The sequence below is a fragment of the Typopeltis vanoorti genome, chromosome 9 (assembly GCF_054136105.1).
Source record: "Typopeltis vanoorti isolate ZY-2024b chromosome 9, IOZ_Tvanoo_1.0, whole genome shotgun sequence".
NCBI lineage: Eukaryota > Metazoa > Arthropoda > Arachnida > Uropygi > Thelyphonidae > Typopeltis > Typopeltis vanoorti.
The window spans coordinates 77,234,743-77,253,443 of record NC_143557.1 but is presented as its reverse complement, the minus strand read 5'-3'; the positions used below and the strand labels follow the sequence as shown (position 1 = coordinate 77,253,443).

Sequence of the window (18,701 nt, the reverse complement as noted above, 5' to 3'; positions counted from 1 at the left end):
TCCTAGCATAGGCACTGATCAATATTTTGACACAATGCACACTAACTCTTCTGCGGTGGTGAGTTCTACGTTTTACAATGAATAGCGATACTTGATAAGAAGCAAATATACTCCCCCCCCCCTGGTTACTGTAGCCAAGTCCCATTTTTTCAATAGATTTCGAACTCATGCGCAAACAATAAACGTCAAACAGCACGAATGCCCTGGTTTCATGACCTTAGTTCCTTCAGCCATGATTACAACCTGGTGTACTTCGTCTTACGAAAAATGGGAAGGACATCCTTGTCTCAGGCATTCGTTGTAGGAGATTATGATGTGTAGAATGCATTTCAGTACGGTCAAAGAAAAGGAATCGGGTGTAACGTCATTGGCAAAATCATTGATAGGATTTGAGGTTAGTGAAAGTATCCAAGAGAGAAAGAGCGACCGAAAATGCTGAATACAGAGTAGCACTGCCATTGAAAAACAGGCCATTACAAAAGCGGAGGTAGCATAAGATTGTTGGAACCCCATCAATAAGAATTGATGGGTTTCCAAGTGTGCTAATACCTACTTAGCAAACTAAGACGATAGTTTGCTAAGTAGGTATTTATTCCACAACTAATGTCAGGAACTCTGCCGAAACGACTACCGAAGTTTCTTCAAACCTTTCCATGTCCAGAGATTAATTATATGGGCTGGGATCCCACTCTGAATCAATAATAGGTGCTGAGATCCATAATGCTAGTCGCAGAAGAATTGATGGGTTTCCAAGGATTGAAAAAAAAGTTGACTGTTGATAACGTTTTATATTATTTTTGAGAGAACTGAGGTAAATGGGGAAAATTGTTTTTGTGGTAGATTATCTCCATTTTATTTTTTTGGAGTGGGCTAAATTATATACACTGCTTGGAAAAAAATCAATGAACCCCCCCACCCACAAAGGGAATCTTGCCATATAACGAGTCACGTGTTTGTTGCGAGGGGGTGTCCATTGATTTCTTTCCAAACAGTGTATATAATTTAATCCACTCCAAAAAATAAAATGGAGATAAATCTACCACAAAAAAACAATTTTCCCATACTGAGATGGAGGTGCAGGGAGTCAACTGCAAGTGCTACCCGCACTGAGCAAGTCACCACACTCACCGAACGTGACTGTAGATTGCTACGAAGGATAATATGCATAAACTGCCATTCTTCGACTGACGATGAATTCGGAGTTCCGGGTATCGACTGAAACACGAATCTGTAGAAAGACATTCAGAACCGCGGTCACAACATGGGTTTCCATAGTAGAACCGCGATACGCAAGCCCCCACATTATCCGAACCAACATGCATCATCATTTTCAATGGTGCAAAGAGCATGTACAGTGGAACGTGAAAGATAATTCATCACTATGGAGCGATAAATTATGCTACACCCTCTACCGAGTAGATGGACATTTGTCGGTGTGACAGATGCCTGGTGAACGTCTCTTACCAGTGTGTGTAACCCCCAGCTATGAAATCCGATGATTGCGGTGTGATGGTATGGTCCTGGTTTGGCCCGGACCTCTGTGGTGCGGCGAACATTGAACTCTGAGAAATATCTGAACATTCTGGACAATGCAGTGCTTTCCACTTTGTGACGTTTCTACGGAACTGATCATTGTTTCTTTCAGGAAGACCGTGTGCACCGTATCATAAGTCTGCTGCTGTAACTGCATGGGCATGAACGTCTCCACAGTTGACTGACCTCCACAGAGCCCTGATCTCAACCCTGTTGAACATCTGTGGATGAGCTGGAGCGTTAGGTGAGGTTAAGGGACGTCCGCTCCACAACAGTCCAGAACCTTATGACATGACTGCAGGAAGAATGGTCCAGAATTCTTATTGATCGCTATCGGACGTTTGTGGAAAGTATGCCCCGTAGGATTACTACAGTCATCGCAGCGAAAGGAGGTCGTGCATCTTATTAAGGTGAGTGCCCTGATCTCAACCCTGTTGAACATCTGTGGATGAGCTGGAGCGTTAGGTGAGGTCAAGGGAGGTCCGCCCCACAACAGTCCAGAACCTTATGACATGACTGCAGGAAGAATGGTCCAGAATTATTATTGATCGCTATCGGACGCTTGTGGAAAGTATGCCCCGTAGGATTACCACAGTCATCGCAGCGAAAGGCGGTCGTGCATCTTATTAAGGTGAGTGCCATGGCTGTTTGTTCCTCACATTGTTGTCTGTTGACTTCTATTCAAGCAGTGTATACCTCCTTCCCTAATGGAATACGGATGCCAGATGAGTGGAAAATATTGAGGGCAATGTACAATGGATGTCAGTTCCAGAACACATTTGGAGAAATACAATCAGGACCGTGTGCTTATCTTCTATTCAAGATTGTTGTGATGTCTTTCTCTGCAGGACCATAGGAAAATGCAGCGTAGGATTAGTATGGTAGTAGATGATTTGTAGATCTACATCTACTGCATGCATGACTTAATATATGCAGAAGAAATATGATGCCACGTGGTTTGCTCCGTTTTTTGTATTGTTAGGGCTAGGCCTCCCAAAGAAAGACCGTTGTCTAAGTTCGATTCCAATCTCCAATTGAAGGAACTTTTTTTTTTTCTGTTCTTCTTCGACTGGTTCCCAAGTTAGTCTATCTCTAGCACGGGCAGTCTCCCCCCCCCCCTCGCTATTTGCGTTTTTCCTCACGTAAACTCAAGAAAATCCTATAATATGTAGGATTTCTTGATTTCCTCAAGACCCACCCAATATATAGTATGGGTCCTGAGGTTATAATATATTGTATTAGGGTTAAGAACCGCGAGATGGCAGCAGGTGTCTGTCATACTCTCTTAACTGGATGCCATTTAATATCATTGATAATATAATTTAGGCCAGCTATCTCTGACTGGCTAAGGGTGGAGATTGACTGCCCTCACTCTCCAAAAGTTAGATATGCCAAAAACATCTTTGCCTACTCTCTTTGGGGAATAAAAGGCGTTAGTCGATTATTATTAAGATGTCGCCATCCGATTGTGAAAGAGACGGAAGCATGGCAGAACAGAAAGTTGGTCCAATAGTTTTGATGATGGACCAGAAAACACAAGCACAGTGCGACCAGGAGGAGAGTATTTCTGCATTGTAGCCTTTTAATTTCGGATTTTGACATATAATTATTTCAAACTGTCGGGAGTAAGATACTTCCGATATACTAATATTTTCTTATTTCTTTAATACATTTTGTTGAATAAAATCTTGGATTGGTGATTCAGAGTAGAAGAGGAAAGAATGTATTCATTTCAGCAAGAATTACTTTTAATTCAGTCGGGGAGGGGGGGGGGGTTGGAGTAAGAGAATGGAACACGGTAGTCCGACTATGTAAATTAGATAAGCGTCTTGGTGCAGTGGTAATGAGGACATGTGGCTGAGGAAAGGGGACGTTCAATAAAAATGGAACGCCTCGTTTTGAATGCGAGTTTGTTCTGTGGTATCAAAAGGAGACCTGACAGTATACCTGGAGGGAGAACCTGATAAATAAAGTCGTGTTGAGAGAATGATAAGGTCTAGAACTATTGAGAGTTGGTGATCGAATCATTTTAGGTTTATTTTATGATTTGCTAATAGTAAAAGCAGAAACTTGTTTTGTTTTAAATTGATTTTATGATATAGAATTCTGGATAATCATATGTGTAATTGAAGAGCAAGAGCTTGTAGGTTAGAATACGCATAAAGCTAGAGACATCTAATGTAATGCATCATCACACACACACAACAGAAATGTAACATGCTACTATATCCAGAAAAGAAAATAGTTAACTTCGAACAAAATAAAACAATTAATTAGCACCATTTAAATTTTACACATAGGCTGTATTCAAAGATTCGGTCTTATATGATATAAATCATTATCTAAATCTAATAATTTATACAATTTTTTTTAATAGAAAAATATTCTTTTATCGGTTTCTTGTTTCCCTTCATTTGTCTTTCTTCAGTACTTTTCAGTCTTTGCCATCTTTATCAGTAGAACTGAAAATGGAGGGTGGTTTTTGTGGCTGACAGTTCCCAAGTCGCAAATAAGATACTAATTCTAGATGTCTGTAAGTCACGATATACATAATTTTATGTTTGCATTTAGGGCACAAACTGTTGGTAAAGTAGCTGTGGAAATGTTTTTTTTTTTTCTTTTGATTTTTGCTGGAGGATTTTTTTAAATTTAATCCTTATTTTATCGCAAATATTTACCGTGTTTTTTACAGTACTGAAAACGTGCGTTAGAGAACATGGATGCGCATTGTGGTGTGATATTCACCGACATGGTCTTCTATACCCGAAAGCACGCAATCTGTTGGTCATAACGTGACCTCAAAGTTCTCTCCATATATCACTGTATTCCGGTTTCCTCCAAGCAAGACCTGAGAGTAAGTGGCAACAGCAGTATGCACCAGCTGATCGATAAGTTTACTGATGCATTACGAACGTCATGTTCGGTGGTGTGCACTATCTGGTAGGCAGTCTAAGGAACTACTTTACTGTTATATCCTTGAATGGACGAGTTCTGGGTCTCTATAGAATATTTGGCATATGATGTGAATTGTATGACAAATATACTGTGATGACATGCACTATAAATTGTATGTGAGAAGTGGGTCGGAAGTCCTCACTCTGGAGTTGAAATATGACATCAGTGACACCACTGCCTTCCTTAGTGGAGTCGCCGCCTCTACTTAGGAAGGCCGCGGTGTTTTACTGGCAGCACTAACCATGATCTTTAAAGTCCTGTTTGTGAAAACAGAGCACATCAATCGGAGGGCTTGGAGGTTAGTTTTTTTCTAGGAGAGGCGATTATTAAAAGTGACGGTATTAATGTTATCAGTTAGTTGTAGAATGTCAATACAAGAAAATTAAAATTGAACAAAAAGCGGGTTGCTTATTTAGTTGATAGATAGCAGAATATAAACTGCGAGGAAGAGGAATACATTGTTCTTTAAATAAGAGCAATCGACGAGTCAAAGAATACAGCTTTCCTTTTTGTTCAAAATTTTGAACAAAAAAAGGAAATATTGAACACGGTAATAATGCATTATTACCGTGTTATGTAAAGGATGAGATAATCTGGAAACCTTGTTCTAGAGATCAAACATGAAATTTTTACGCTGATATATAAGTATCGTTCTCCTCTTGGTCAAAATAGACATACCACTAGCCTACTTATGGCATGCTACATAATACTATGAAATTGTTGTCGATTTAAGTGAAGATCCAGTTTGGATAAATTAGGTTTTCAATTAACTCGACAAACATTGCAGTAGAATTACTGTCTAGCAGCTTCCCAAACTTACTGAAGACAGTTTTTCAGGTTAATTTTTGTGTCCTTCATATTTTCGATGCGCATGTTATTAAACTTGAATAAAGAGTAATTGACACTTTTTTTTAACTGTTGATAAGTTGAGTTTTCTCTATCGACAATTTACATGCCATATTTAAATTTCTACATTTTCCCAGGAGTGTCAGGTCGCCGACTACAATATGGGAAACGCTGGTGTATAGTATGTTTTTTTTTTTTTTTTTTCATCTGTTTTATTGGCATTACTGATAAGAAAATGTTTACTTCTTTTCGTAACGTTTTTCATCGATTTCATAAAGATTTTCTACAATTTCATAATATTTTCGTTTATAAGTATTTCAACTGTAAATTTTATTTTTTTAAAATAAAAATATTTCTAGTATCGTAGCATTTAAACAATACAGAACTTTTAAAATATCTGTATGTATTTGCATCCAGAAATTGCTGCTGTGTAAACCCACCATGTTTCCGGTTTAGGATATTTATGAGAGAGTTCTGCAGAATTAACGATTCCTCGTCAAGACACTTCGGTATCAAAAAGATTGAGGAATACTGATCTGGAAGGGCATTATTCGCTTTCATCGAAGTTATCTGTAAAAATAGCTCCTATCAAAGAATGTGGGTTAGGGATAATCAAGTGGTTGCTTAATCTATTTTGGCTCTGTCATTTATTATTACCTCTTCAAGGAGTCGGCGACTCATCAAGTCCCTGACTCATTCACACTGCTTGCCCTCACTACCTCAAATCTAGCTCTGACCCTCTTTCCTCCACTAAACTTAATTGCAAGGTCTACATTCTCTGTCAACCCATTTCTGTGTGCGAGCCCTCTCTCCAGCTTTTCCAGTATTTTTACTACCATTCCGGAGATACAGATTCTGTAGGTCGATTGTTAGATACAGCAGTCTTTTCTCCATCATTGTGCAACGGGATTATCATACATTATTTCCAATCCTGTGGAATGGTCCCTGTGCTGAGACTCAAGTTAAACAGTCACAGCTACTTCTGGTGAACACTTCATTAGCATCCATGCTGAAACTCGAACTTTATATGACTAGTTGAAATTCTGAAGATGTGCGAATATCCTGATAGAATTTGCATCGTCTCAGCTGGCTATGTTCGGTGTCCTCTAACGCATTTTTATTCTACAAAGGAATTAAGTGCAATTCCATTATTCCCTAACTTTGGAGAATCGGTGGAAAGCTATCTTCACCCTTTAGTCATCACCAGTAGTTGAGCTGGCCTCTACTGATGATTTGTAGACTTAGGGCTGGTGAGACTGTGACTGACAACTGTCGTCATCTCGTGTTCCTAATTGATATTATTGTCTGAATTAGCCGTTTGACAATTAGTTTGTTCGCTTTTTTTTTATTGCGTTCTGAGGTTAGATACCTGAGTTACTTGATGGAAGAAATAAATTCTAACTTGCCTGAGTCAAAGGTCAACTAACACAGAAATCGACCGAAAAGAAGTCTAGATAAAGTTCCTTTAATAGGCGATTAGAATGAAATCTGTGATGAACTTTTGTCTGCCATCTAGCGTTCATAAAAGTTACTAGGAGCTACACAGTCATCCTCTACCTTTATGATTTATCTGTCTGTTAATCGATTGATTAGTGTAGCGTAAGCAATCTAGGGTTCTTTTGTTTATGCTGTTAATATATTCCAGTATTAATCATGCTGGTTTGTCTAATTGAAAAACTGAAAAACCTTCAAATGTGGCTTAGACAACAGTCTTTCAGTTCAGTCTTCACTAGCGATTGTAATTGCCTTCCCGTTTCTTTCTAAAGTCAATATCTGGTAAAAGATTGAAAAATTGCTGTATATAAGGTCACAAGAAATCTTCTCGTTGACATGTAACCTTTCATTGTACTCAGATCGTTGTGCGGAAACGGTGGACAGTATCGTTATTTCATGAATGTGTTTGCACCAGTCGCTATAAGGATCTAATTATCATAATGGACAGTAAAAAATGCTGATGTGTTGATTCTTCTTTTTTTTTTGATTTTTGATATTTTCAGTACTATTTTTAAGAAATTAGTTATTATGTTAAATAATCCAATTGGATTTTTTTCGTATACGCGATTTAAGATAAGACCTGAAATCAGAGTATTTTAATACCCTTTTTACAAATTTGAAAACCGTATAAAACACTCACTCAGTTTTAAAAAAACAACGTGATAGCATTGCTAGTATGTAATGGAATGTGGAGAAATAAAAGAAGCCATGACATGTTTAAATGAAGCCGTGCAGAAGAAATTCTATCACGTATTTTACATTTACTTGATTTCCATTATTCGGTGGTTTGCACATAGTTAAAGTACAACCGATTTGATGATCCCCCCCCCCTTGATACCAAATTAGTTATAAAGTAATAACCACTTTGGTTTCGAAATTGTTATTTCTCACTCATAATTATTTTATTTTTTTTATAGTGAGGATTGCTTGCTTCAAGTGGATATTAGATCAGTAATCCTACCCCATACCGAAAATATAATATAGCAAAAATATTTAAATAGTATATTTTTTTTAAGAATATACAGAAGGCCATTTTTTTGTTTTTTAAACTTAGTTTCATATTCTAAAATCGCTTGTTAGGAAATAGAAAATATTTGTAAAAGTCGATTTCTCTGTATAGTTTTCTTATGAGATTATTCAAAGAAAATGCTTCCAGATAGTCGGTTGGAAGCATTTCACGTTATTGCAGCTCATAAGGAAGCTCGTCGCTTAAATTGAAGAATTATAGATCAGCGGATCTTAACAATATTATGGACAACAAAATCGAAAAATTAATTAGAAAGCGTATACAAGATGATATCTTTGGTGGGGATACATTGGTGAGCAGGAGAGCATGATTTTATTAAGGGAAGATTGATTTGGCAAATCTAATTTTTTTTCCCCACGATTTTTTATATAGTTGCAATTTTGCTTTGGATTTTAAAACGTTAAAAAAATTAAAGGTTAAAACCTAATTATCGAAATGTGTCAAATAGGTATAATGATCAGCTAGTGAGATGGTTTGGGAAATTAGTTGACATAATACAGGAAGTAATGTTTAGAGGGGGAGTCTTTCTAATAGGGGTTATTTTTAGCAGGATAAAATAATCTGAACAGATCATTTTACTTGGTTAAAAAATAACCTAATTAAAAGACTTGATGATACAGGTAAAATAAATGAATTAGATTCAAGACAAATTTTAGAAAGAATTTAACTATGGCAAGGATTTAGGTGTTTGGGTTGATAGGAATTTAAGTTTAGGAATTGCATTTTTAAGACAGGTAGATGATAGCTTTTACAAAAGTCTCCTTTGTAGGTAAAGGAAGTTATGATATTCTTATTTAGGTCTCTAGTTAGGTCAGATTATGGATTATGGCTCACAACTTTACTCACCAATATTTTTAATAGATGTCGAAAAAATCGAAGATATTTAAAGGGAGAGAGTGGTTAGAAAGATTGTATCATGATAGGCAGGGCTGGCGGAAGCGGGCATGCAAAGCATGCGGGCGCCGCCACCGGGGAATCATTCATAAGTTCATTTTTAAGAAACGAAATTTTTATCATGAAAACAAAAAAATCTTAGAATGATCAATATTAAAATAAATATTGGCCGGATACACCGATTAAAAATTTAAAAAAATTGTATATCGCCGCCTCTTTGATCAGCCGGCTGTTTACAATTTTGCAGCGAGAGCAGGCTAAATGCTTGCCTAAAGAATGTTGTGTCTACTGCAGTCTATCTAAAGTGAAATGGTGAACGGTTTTTAGGTGCAGAAACGAATTTTCGTACAAAACATTTGTTGCTAGTTAACCAGTCATATAGTACGCATCTCAGTAGGCTACTGACAGTAGCGCAGTGCGGACTATTATTTCGTCTCTGTGTCGTATTGTGTAATAATTTCTTGTGGGTATAAAATAGAAATGGAATCAAAAATTTAAAAAACGTTATCCAGTGCACAAAATCGTAAGCGTCATGCTGCGAAAGAAGCAAATATTAAGAAACAAACTGGGACTCTTAATAAATTTGTTAAAATATTAAAATATTCTGATGCAGATTATAACCATCTCGATACATCAGAAATCAGAGTTGAAGAACCGTGTACATCATCCAGTTTTCATGAAAGTACTATTGCAACTATTGAACAAGATAACAAGACTCATGATTTAAGTGAAAAATAGTTAGGAGAAGATTTAGTTGTAGTTGACACGAAACTAACACATTGTTAGTCTCTGTAAATTTAGAAGATCCAGGTGAATGGGAAAATATTGATGAAAAATTACGAGTTGTTTTAATTGAAATGGGGCCTGTTCAAAAGAAAAATATAATATATCCCAGAGATGCATAATAGTCATAAATTTGGCGACACGTATTATAATTGAAAAATGGAAAACGGTGACCTCGTGCAAAGAACATGGCTTATTTATTCCGAAACTTTAAATTCTGTTTTTTGCTTTTGTTGCAAACCTTTCGCACCTACCGAATCAAGTAGTCTTGTAGAAGGCTATAACGATTGGAGAAATGTAAGTACAACTTTGCATATACATGAGACTAGTTTAACTCACATGAAAAATTTCTTAAAATGGAAGGAAGTTGCTAAAAAATTTAAAAAACAAAACTACTATTGATTGCCAGACTCAAAGCGTGTATGAAATGGAAAAGAAAATTGTACGAGTGTTTTAGAACGCTTGATTGAAATTATAAAATTCCTTGGTAGCCAAAATTTAACTTTTCGCTGATCATCTGATAAATTATATGAAAGGAATAACGGCAATTTTTTAAAATTAGTCGAACTGTTTGCGAAGTTTGATCTAGTTATGGAAAATCATGTTGAAAGGACCCTACAACGAAACAATAGAGTACACTATTTGAGTAAAGACAGTCAAAATGAATTATTGGAAACTTTAAGTAACGCAGTCAGGGATACAATTTTATTATCAATTCGAAAATCTAAATATTATTCCATAATTTTAGACTGCACACCTGGTGTAAGTAAAACAGAACACATGACCATTATTATTCACTTTGTTTCCTGTGACAATGGAATTGTCAAGATCAGAGAAAACATTTTAGGTTTTGCAGATATATCAGATTCCACAGGACGTGATTTATGCGCAACAATAATGGAACAACTGGAAAAATGGGACATTCGCATTGAAGATATGCGAGGTCAAGGGTATGACAATAGGGCAAATATGAAAGGGAAAAAATATGGGCTCCAAAATTTGCTTTTAAACAAAAATCTTCGAGCTTTTTACGTGCTCATACTCTAAATTTAATCATTAACGACGCAGCCAAAGTGAATGCAGATACAATTAGTTTCTTTGCAATTATTCAAGAAATATACACTTTTTTTTCATTCTCTTACAAACGTTGGGCAATCCTTTTCAAGTTCGTAAAAAATATTAACATTGAAACAGCTATTAGATACGCGATGGGAAAGTAAAATTAATGCAATCCGCCCTCTACGATATCAGTTACGAGAAATTTACGCCGATAATGAAGATTTTAATAAAGAAACTCAGCATGAAGCACAAACATTATGTGCTAAAATAAAGGACTACAAATTTATTTGCTCTCTTATAACTTAGTTTGATTTACTTAACAGAATAAACCCTGTGAGTAAAATGCTTCAAGACAAAAATATGAACATTACACTTGCTTTAGAATCTATCGAAAACTTAAAAATATTCTTACAAGAGTATCGATCAGATACAAATTTTAAAGAAGTTCTAAAACGGCAAAAGAACTGAGTGAAGAGGTGGACGGAGAACAAGAATTTAAAACTGATACGAAAGTTCGACGACGAAAGAAGACACGACAATTTGACTACAAGCATCATGACAAAACGCCACAATCGCCAGAAGATAAATTTACAGTGAATGTATTTTATACACTTCTAGACGTTGCAATGTGTTCGTTAATAGAATGTTTTGAACAACTAAAAACATATGATAATTTCAATTTCTTGTATAGATTACTACAAATTAATAACGAAGATTTAGGAAAAAATTGTGACGATTTAGAGATTCTCTTGAAGGACGGCGACAATAAAGACGTGAATGCAATAGAACTATATGACGAGTTATGTGCTTTCCAGGATATTTTTCGGAAGGATAATTTAAATATTCAAAACTCTTTCGATATTCTTAATTTTATTGTGTCCAATGATTTATCTTTCCCTAACTTTTCAATTGCTTTAAGAATACTATTAACCGTACCTATTAGTGTGTAGCGAGCGGTGAACGTTCCTTTTCCAAGTTCAAATTGATTAAAACCTACTTAAGAACACGTATGTCACAAAAAAGCTTGTTAGTTTGGCGTTAATAGCTATTGAAAATGATATATGTGCGGAATTAGACGTTAACACCATTATTTCTAATTTTGTGAATATGAAATCAAAAACCCTAAAATTTAAATTAAAAAATTCCAAGTATATTTACGAATTTTATTTTATTTTCTGTTATTCTGTAAAGATGTTATTTTTTGAATACTTATATTAAATATTCTAATTATTTCTGAATTCTTTTCTTATTTTCTCATCTATCTTGAGTTTCTTTTATTTTCCTAAAAGATAGTTCCACTTATAAAAATTATTAAAAAAGTTTTACAAGTTACTAAGAATTTAGTTATTTGTAAAATGCAAGAATTTTTTAAACTTTAGTTCAAATAAATTTTAACTTTAATTAAAATTCATTTTAATTTTGTTAGCGATTCGGGTCGGTGAAAAGGCTATAATCCCTGTATCATTATATTCAACGACTAAAGTGAAGTGGCTTTATCAAAATTTGCTTTAACTTTTGAGAATTTTTTGAATATTCGGGTTTTTAACGATTATCTTGCTTAGTCAACACCCGCGGTTCTTTACATTTAGCGAACCAATGTGTGGCTGTTCTGTCAAAATTTATTTAAGAAATTTCAAATAATTTAAATTTTTATTATCGTAAAAGAACCACAAAAGCCCGGATCGTTACATGGGCGCTTATATAGACATTGCATGCTGGCGGCAAAGACCCCCTAGCGCCGGCTCTGATGATAGATATGAGAATCAGTTGATTAGTTGCATTGAATATGATTGCAGTATGTGGAATCAGGGTTTACTGTTCAGGTTGAAAACAAATCGAACCATCTTCGACACCGGATTATAGAAACGGGGAATTTATATAACTTGAAGAAAGATTAAATAGTTACGTCTGAAAGATAGTGGTTAAAATTTATGTATAATGATAATATAATTTAGCAATGTTGAGCAAGTCAGTATCGTTGCGCGCGCGTGTGTGTAATAAAATTAAATAAGAAAAAGGAGGCGAGAGAATTAAAGAAAGAACTGAGAAAAGCCATTAGTGAATGTACTGAAATCAACTCAAATCATAGAGCAAATCTCGTTTTACACATTGGTTTGACCACAGTGTTGATTACTCAGTGTGTTGTTCATCGGCTGTTCTTTTTTAGCATTAATCTATTATCAATCATAATAAAGAGTTCAACCACATTTGGTGGTAGTTCGTTACTTTGTAACATTACTGTATGTCTAATAAATATGAATAAGGGTAAGTCTTTGGGGTTTGTGTCATTCTAGATGGACTTAAATGTACTGATGTAAAGCTAATAATAAGTTTATCTCCATCTACAACATCAAGAAACCACTATTTCGACGACTCTTTAAATTTATCTGAATGCGAGTTAGTTGCTTTCATACGGAAGTGGAAGGATTTCTTCCTCCGGGAAAAAAAAAAAAAAAAAAAAAAAAAACGCAAACAAACAAACCGGTGAGAAGAACATATGCAATTAATTGACATAATGCTGGTCTTATAGCCTTAACTATTTTGCGGAAGTTGATTTTTTCTGTAATATGTTGGATAGCAAAAGCTCGCTATTTGAAGGTAAGTTACTGCTATGTTTAAGCACATTCACATTTTTGAATTTGATATTCCCATAGCGTAACCTTCTTTACATTTCCAGTGGTTTCCCATTCTAAGTAGATCAGAGCAGTGTATTGTTATTGAATGTTTAAATGCTTCACTCGAATTTATTTTTATTATTGTTAAGTAATCGTCGAAATACATGTTTTATCTTAGTAACTTCCTCCTCCACAATTTTACATATCATGTAAAGGACTACTGGCAATTTGCCAGGATCATTGTCTATTTTTATCTCCGCCAGCAAACAAGATAGGCCAGGAAGATTGAGGCGTCAGGAAGAAAACTAAATATGACACTTAGCAACGAACGGGATGTTGGACAGAAATGACAGTTCATCGCGGTTACATTTCTCAGTTGTTGGATCTTTGGAAAGCTCCTAACAATGCGGAGAAGTGTGTGTGTGTGGGGGGGGGGGGATTTGAAAGTAGTCAGCCAATTCCTGGATCATACAAAACAGACATTTGTATCGCGGACTTATCAGAGAAAGAGTGGGAATCCTGGAGATTTAGATGAAAAATTGACTATTTACTGCGACAGCAAGAGATAAAAATCTACTGAATTACTCTTTTCTTAAATCCTTCCTTGTTGCTCGGTTTTTCAGCCGACAGATGCTGTCTGTAACTATTTGAGAAAAAAAAAAAATCTGTGAAGTATTTAGTTTTTCATTATTTTATTTAGAAATGAACTTATTAAAATAATAAACAAAATACTTCATGGATAGGCGTGCCTACCGGTTAGTTTGTGTCGTAGCTGAAGAAATGCTCGACAACCGTACGAGACTAGCTAACCCACCTCCTTTCTTTACCTAATAACTGTTCCTGGCATCCTGATGTCTTTCCTACCAAAGAGCATCTTAGTTTTTTCCGACTATGCCACTTACTATATTGTACTATATGTTAAATAACCATGAAAAAAGTTACTTAAGTATAAAGAGCTAATAAGCTTCATTTCGGCAATGAAAACATTACTTAAATTATGGGAATATTAAATCCCGCATAGTTTTAAAACCGAATAAGAAACTCAAAGATCGGAATCAGAGAGTTTCTTGCCGAATATAGTAAACTATAAAGTATCGGCGACACTAGCGTTAGCCAATGCAAGTGATCCTAGTACGTAGTACAATACCGGGCAACTCGTTGCAAAGGTGGAGGAAGTTCAAGATCGCTATTCTTAGGTATTTTCCATAATGTAAAAACACATTTCCTAGGAAATGTATGCTGTTATTACATTATGGAGGGAGGTCACTACCCAGACCGGTTTCAGCCTTTTTTGAGGCTTCATCAGTGAGTAGCTAGACCTAATACCAAAGTGTATAGCGAAAACAACTTATGTACTCTGCGAACGAGTTTTCCAAACAGGTGCGACCATTAAGTTACTTACTACTCACTGATGAAGCCTCAAAAAAGGCTGAAGCCGGTCTGGGTAGTGACCTCCCTCCATAATGCAATAACAGCATACATTTCCTAGGAAATGTGTTTTTACATTATGGAAAATACCTAAGAATAGCGATCTGAACTTCCTCCACCTTTGCAACGAGTTGCCCGGTATTATACTACGTACTAGGATCACTTACATTGGCTAACGCTAATGTCGCCGATACTTTATAGTTTACTATATTCGGCAAGAAACTCTCTGATTCCGATCTTTGAGTTTCTTATTCGGTTTTAAAACTATGCGGGATTTAATATCCCCTTAATTTAAGTCATGAAAAAAGTAGCTGTTTGAATGTCTTTTGACAGATAATTGTAGAAATTAAATGCTCCAGTATATATTAAAGTAATATCTGTTTTGTAAGGCAGTCTTTCTCTCTCGCAGTGCGTGTGTAATATAGGATCTATATTAAAATGATGATAATGTGAAAGTTGACTCTCATTAATAAGTTTTTTTTAAAAAAAATTTTTAGCTTAATTCAAAGTAATTACACTTTTTGCTAGCATTTCTTATATAAAGAAATATGCTTTTAAAAATATAGACTTTAAAACTAGCTGAAATTAAAAAAATAAATAAATAAAAACGGACTGTTGGCATTCAACTTCTATTATTATATATTATCATTGTTTGAACATCTTTTTTTATGATAACGTTTCTTGTAAATGCCCATTGATCGTTCAACTTGTCTGACTGAATTTTCTTTTTGCATGAAAATAAAATATCTTAATGGAATTGGAACGTAAAATTCGTTGGTGTATTTCATCCGGAAGCCATTCTGCCAAATTTAAACTCAAACGTGAATTAAAAGAAAGAACAATAGATATCCATTATAAATATATACATGTTAGCACAAGAATAATGTTTAATAATGTCAAATAAATATCCATTATTATAGCCTAGTTGCAAAACTTTTTTTTTGAAACTTAAAAATCCCAAGTGACCAATAGCATTAACATGCGAGTTGCCTTAGTATTATACTACTTAAAAGTAACAAACTTGGCTTTTGGATTAAGAGCTGAGTTCATAAGCTTATGTTTTTTAAGAAAAAATTCTGAATATAAATATACGGGGCTCCTGCTGAATAAAGTGAGAGCCCGTACATTCGCCTTCACTTAATGAGCCGCCTTAAAAGGCAAATTCTGCGATCACTTTCGGAATTAGTAAACAATAATGGCTATTTATGAGCCATTTTTTAAATAGTTTTGATACTAAGATGAAGCCTTTTGGGCTACTTTATATTCAACCTTAAAAAAGAGGTAAAGCGTAATATGCAGCGTTAGAAAGTTGTCTGATTAGTGTGTTATGTGGTTTGATTTATGCCTATAAAACAGCGCAATCTGTGAGGGATTTTTTCAAGCCTTATAATCCTTCTGAAAGCTAGGATGTGATCGATAATTGAAGAAACTCGGAGAACGTTTCTCGTTGGAAACATACCAACTTTTAGAATGTCCGCAATTATTTACGGACCTAAGGTGCATTTTAGCTTTAAGCACTTTTCCCAAAACTCATCATCCAGCTTGACGATCCTATGCTATACTTTGCTGTTGCTCTAACAGCTCGACTTGGTCCTTAAGTTCAAGAGGAACGCATTAAAATGCGACAAGATGTCTGGCTTTGTTTGGATATGGAGATGGCTTGCGCTTCTTACAAGACAAAGCTTCTCTTTTCACACTATTATTCGACATAACTGAGGGAATCTAATCGATCTAATACAAAATGAGGAAGATAGCCTGCCTGCTATATAGCCAAACAACTTCTGGATCTTCATTTATTATAGTCTCTGCAAAGCATATGGGGCATTTTAGGTTGGATGTCACGTCTGCGTATCCGCCTGTGACCTGATATCGCCGCCTAATATTCTGGAACATAGTTTGAAAATTGATATAACGTATTGATTCAAAATTAATGAGAAAAAAATGTGTAGTTTTTGTGTACCTGTCCGATTAACAATGATCTAATGTGAGATCCTGAAATACTTGATGGATTTTAAATGTTTTGTATGAGAGACGTGCTAAAACTAATTATAAAAAGAAAAAATAAATAAATATTGCATTACATGCAATATTTATTTTTGTTTTATTTCTTCTAGCCTTTTATTGCAAGATTCCATAAGTAATTGTACATATTGTGTTAAGTACGTTTTTTTTCTCTTTTTTATCTCTTAAAGAAAATGGGCAAGGAAGAACTTGTGGATGTAGGAAATTGAAAGAAGTCAGAGTATTTCATATTTCCTCCAAATTATTATTAAATACTGAAAAGTGTCCTTTATTCTTACTTGCAATATGTTTTATGTTTTCACTATGCCATTTTTGATTACTAAAATATAACCACTATAATATGGTTGTAGTTCTTTGGAATTACGAAGACAACTGAGACATTGACGCCAGTGTATTATGTCTATAAAAACGTTCTCCTGGCCACTTCCTGTTTTGTGAGATGAAAAAAACCAAATTTTTGGGAGGGGGAAAAACTCGTCACCGTATTAAATGTAATAACTACGATTGAAATAAATAAATTCGCATTTCGTCAAGGACACGAGGAATAATTTATTGGTCACTTCAAGGAAAGCCAAGTGATTCTATTTCAGATGGAGGTAGAAGTGTTTTTATTTTCTTTCCTCTCAGTGAACAAACTGGCCAGTGAACGCACGCATTACATCTCGTGATCAGTGGTCTGTGCATCGAATCTAAACACTGCAATCTTTACTGCGCATATGTCATTTTCATTGTTTTGCCCTATTGATCGTTATTATTATTATTTTTTTTTGTAGTTTCATGATTTATTAGTAAGTTTATGTATACATTTCATTTCAGGTGAATAATGTGTATGTTCGAGACCAATGGCTTAATTCCTTACTCTGGAAGGTAAGTTCTATTTTGTATTCTTTGTCTTAAATCAATCTTTTCTTATTTTTTTTTTTTTTTATAGAAGTTACTTTTAATCTGCGGCTCATGTCGTGGTTAAAATAATCGTTTTCCTTTTCAAATATGTGTGTGTGTGTGTGTGTGTGTGTTTATTTATTTATTTATTTAATTCTGAAATAGAACTTTCTATCTGTCGTATTTCTTTATTTTGTATGGATTTCTCTTCTCCATTTATTCAAAAGGAACATTCTCTTCGCTAGATTTTTTTTTCCTTCTTTTTTTGGTTACTTGGTTTTGAGATTGAGGTACAATATTTCTTTTTCCTCCCTCGGAAACTTGGGTTTTTTCAAACCGTAAGAGACATCAATCTTTCTGAAGCTAACAGTCTCAGAAATGTTTGCGATTCTTATTTCTATACATTTCCGGATGTGAATGATTGCAGGTGACAAAGAAGGGCATGTAATGCTCTTGGTTGGCTCAGTTTTAAATGGGCATTGCTCTGTGATACGTAGATTCTTTTGCATTTCCCCTATTAAATCATTCGGTTCACTTTCTGGGCAAAAGTTGATGTGAATGGCAACGCATTTCATCCATTTTAGATTTATTTTGCCAAGAAGTTGTACTACTTCTATCTCCCCCGAATATTTTTATTTTTCATTCATCACTTAGATTGGTTTATTTCGCCATGAATTCTTAGAAACAGTTGTAGTTAGGTCTAAGAGAGAAAGAGAGAGATGCTTGCTTGTATACAATTGTCCTTATGATTGCAATACTAGTTTTTTGTTAATATTTCATAATTCTCTAATTTACACATTGCTCTTCTTAATTAGAATAAAAGAAAACGTCTTAGTATTAACACAGCTTAAGAATTATTAATGTCTGAATGAAAAGCATATTGTGAACCGAAATAGTTTTTCACGCAAATTAAGAAATGGTCATTGGAGACAACGCAGCGTAATATGGACTGTTCCAGAGGATTCCTAGAATCCAGTACGCATTTCTTTTGTTTTTATTTATGTCGGGAATTGCCTTTTCTCGTTTATCTTGACGATAAGAATGCAATAAAGAATTGAAAAAGCGAATCTGATACGTAAACCAATAATATAAGTGGTTACTTGAAGAGGTTATGCCAGCAGTGAATCTGTTGCGAGTTTCAGACTACATGGAAAATGGATCTG

At 35.0% G+C, this 18,701-nt stretch overlaps 1 protein-coding gene across 1 annotated transcript in view; it reads left to right on the top strand.

Moving 5' to 3' along the window:
- The window catches only part of LOC150103169 (C-Maf-inducing protein-like), a 333,561-nt gene that overhangs the window by 206,141 nt on the left and 108,719 nt on the right, over positions 1-18,701 (top strand). Inside the window, exon 3 of the mRNA XM_090397523.1 lies at positions 17,473-17,523. Within this exon, the coding sequence (XP_090253649.1) occupies positions 17,473-17,523 (51 nt within the window). The remainder of the gene's footprint in view (positions 1-17,472; positions 17,524-18,701) is intronic.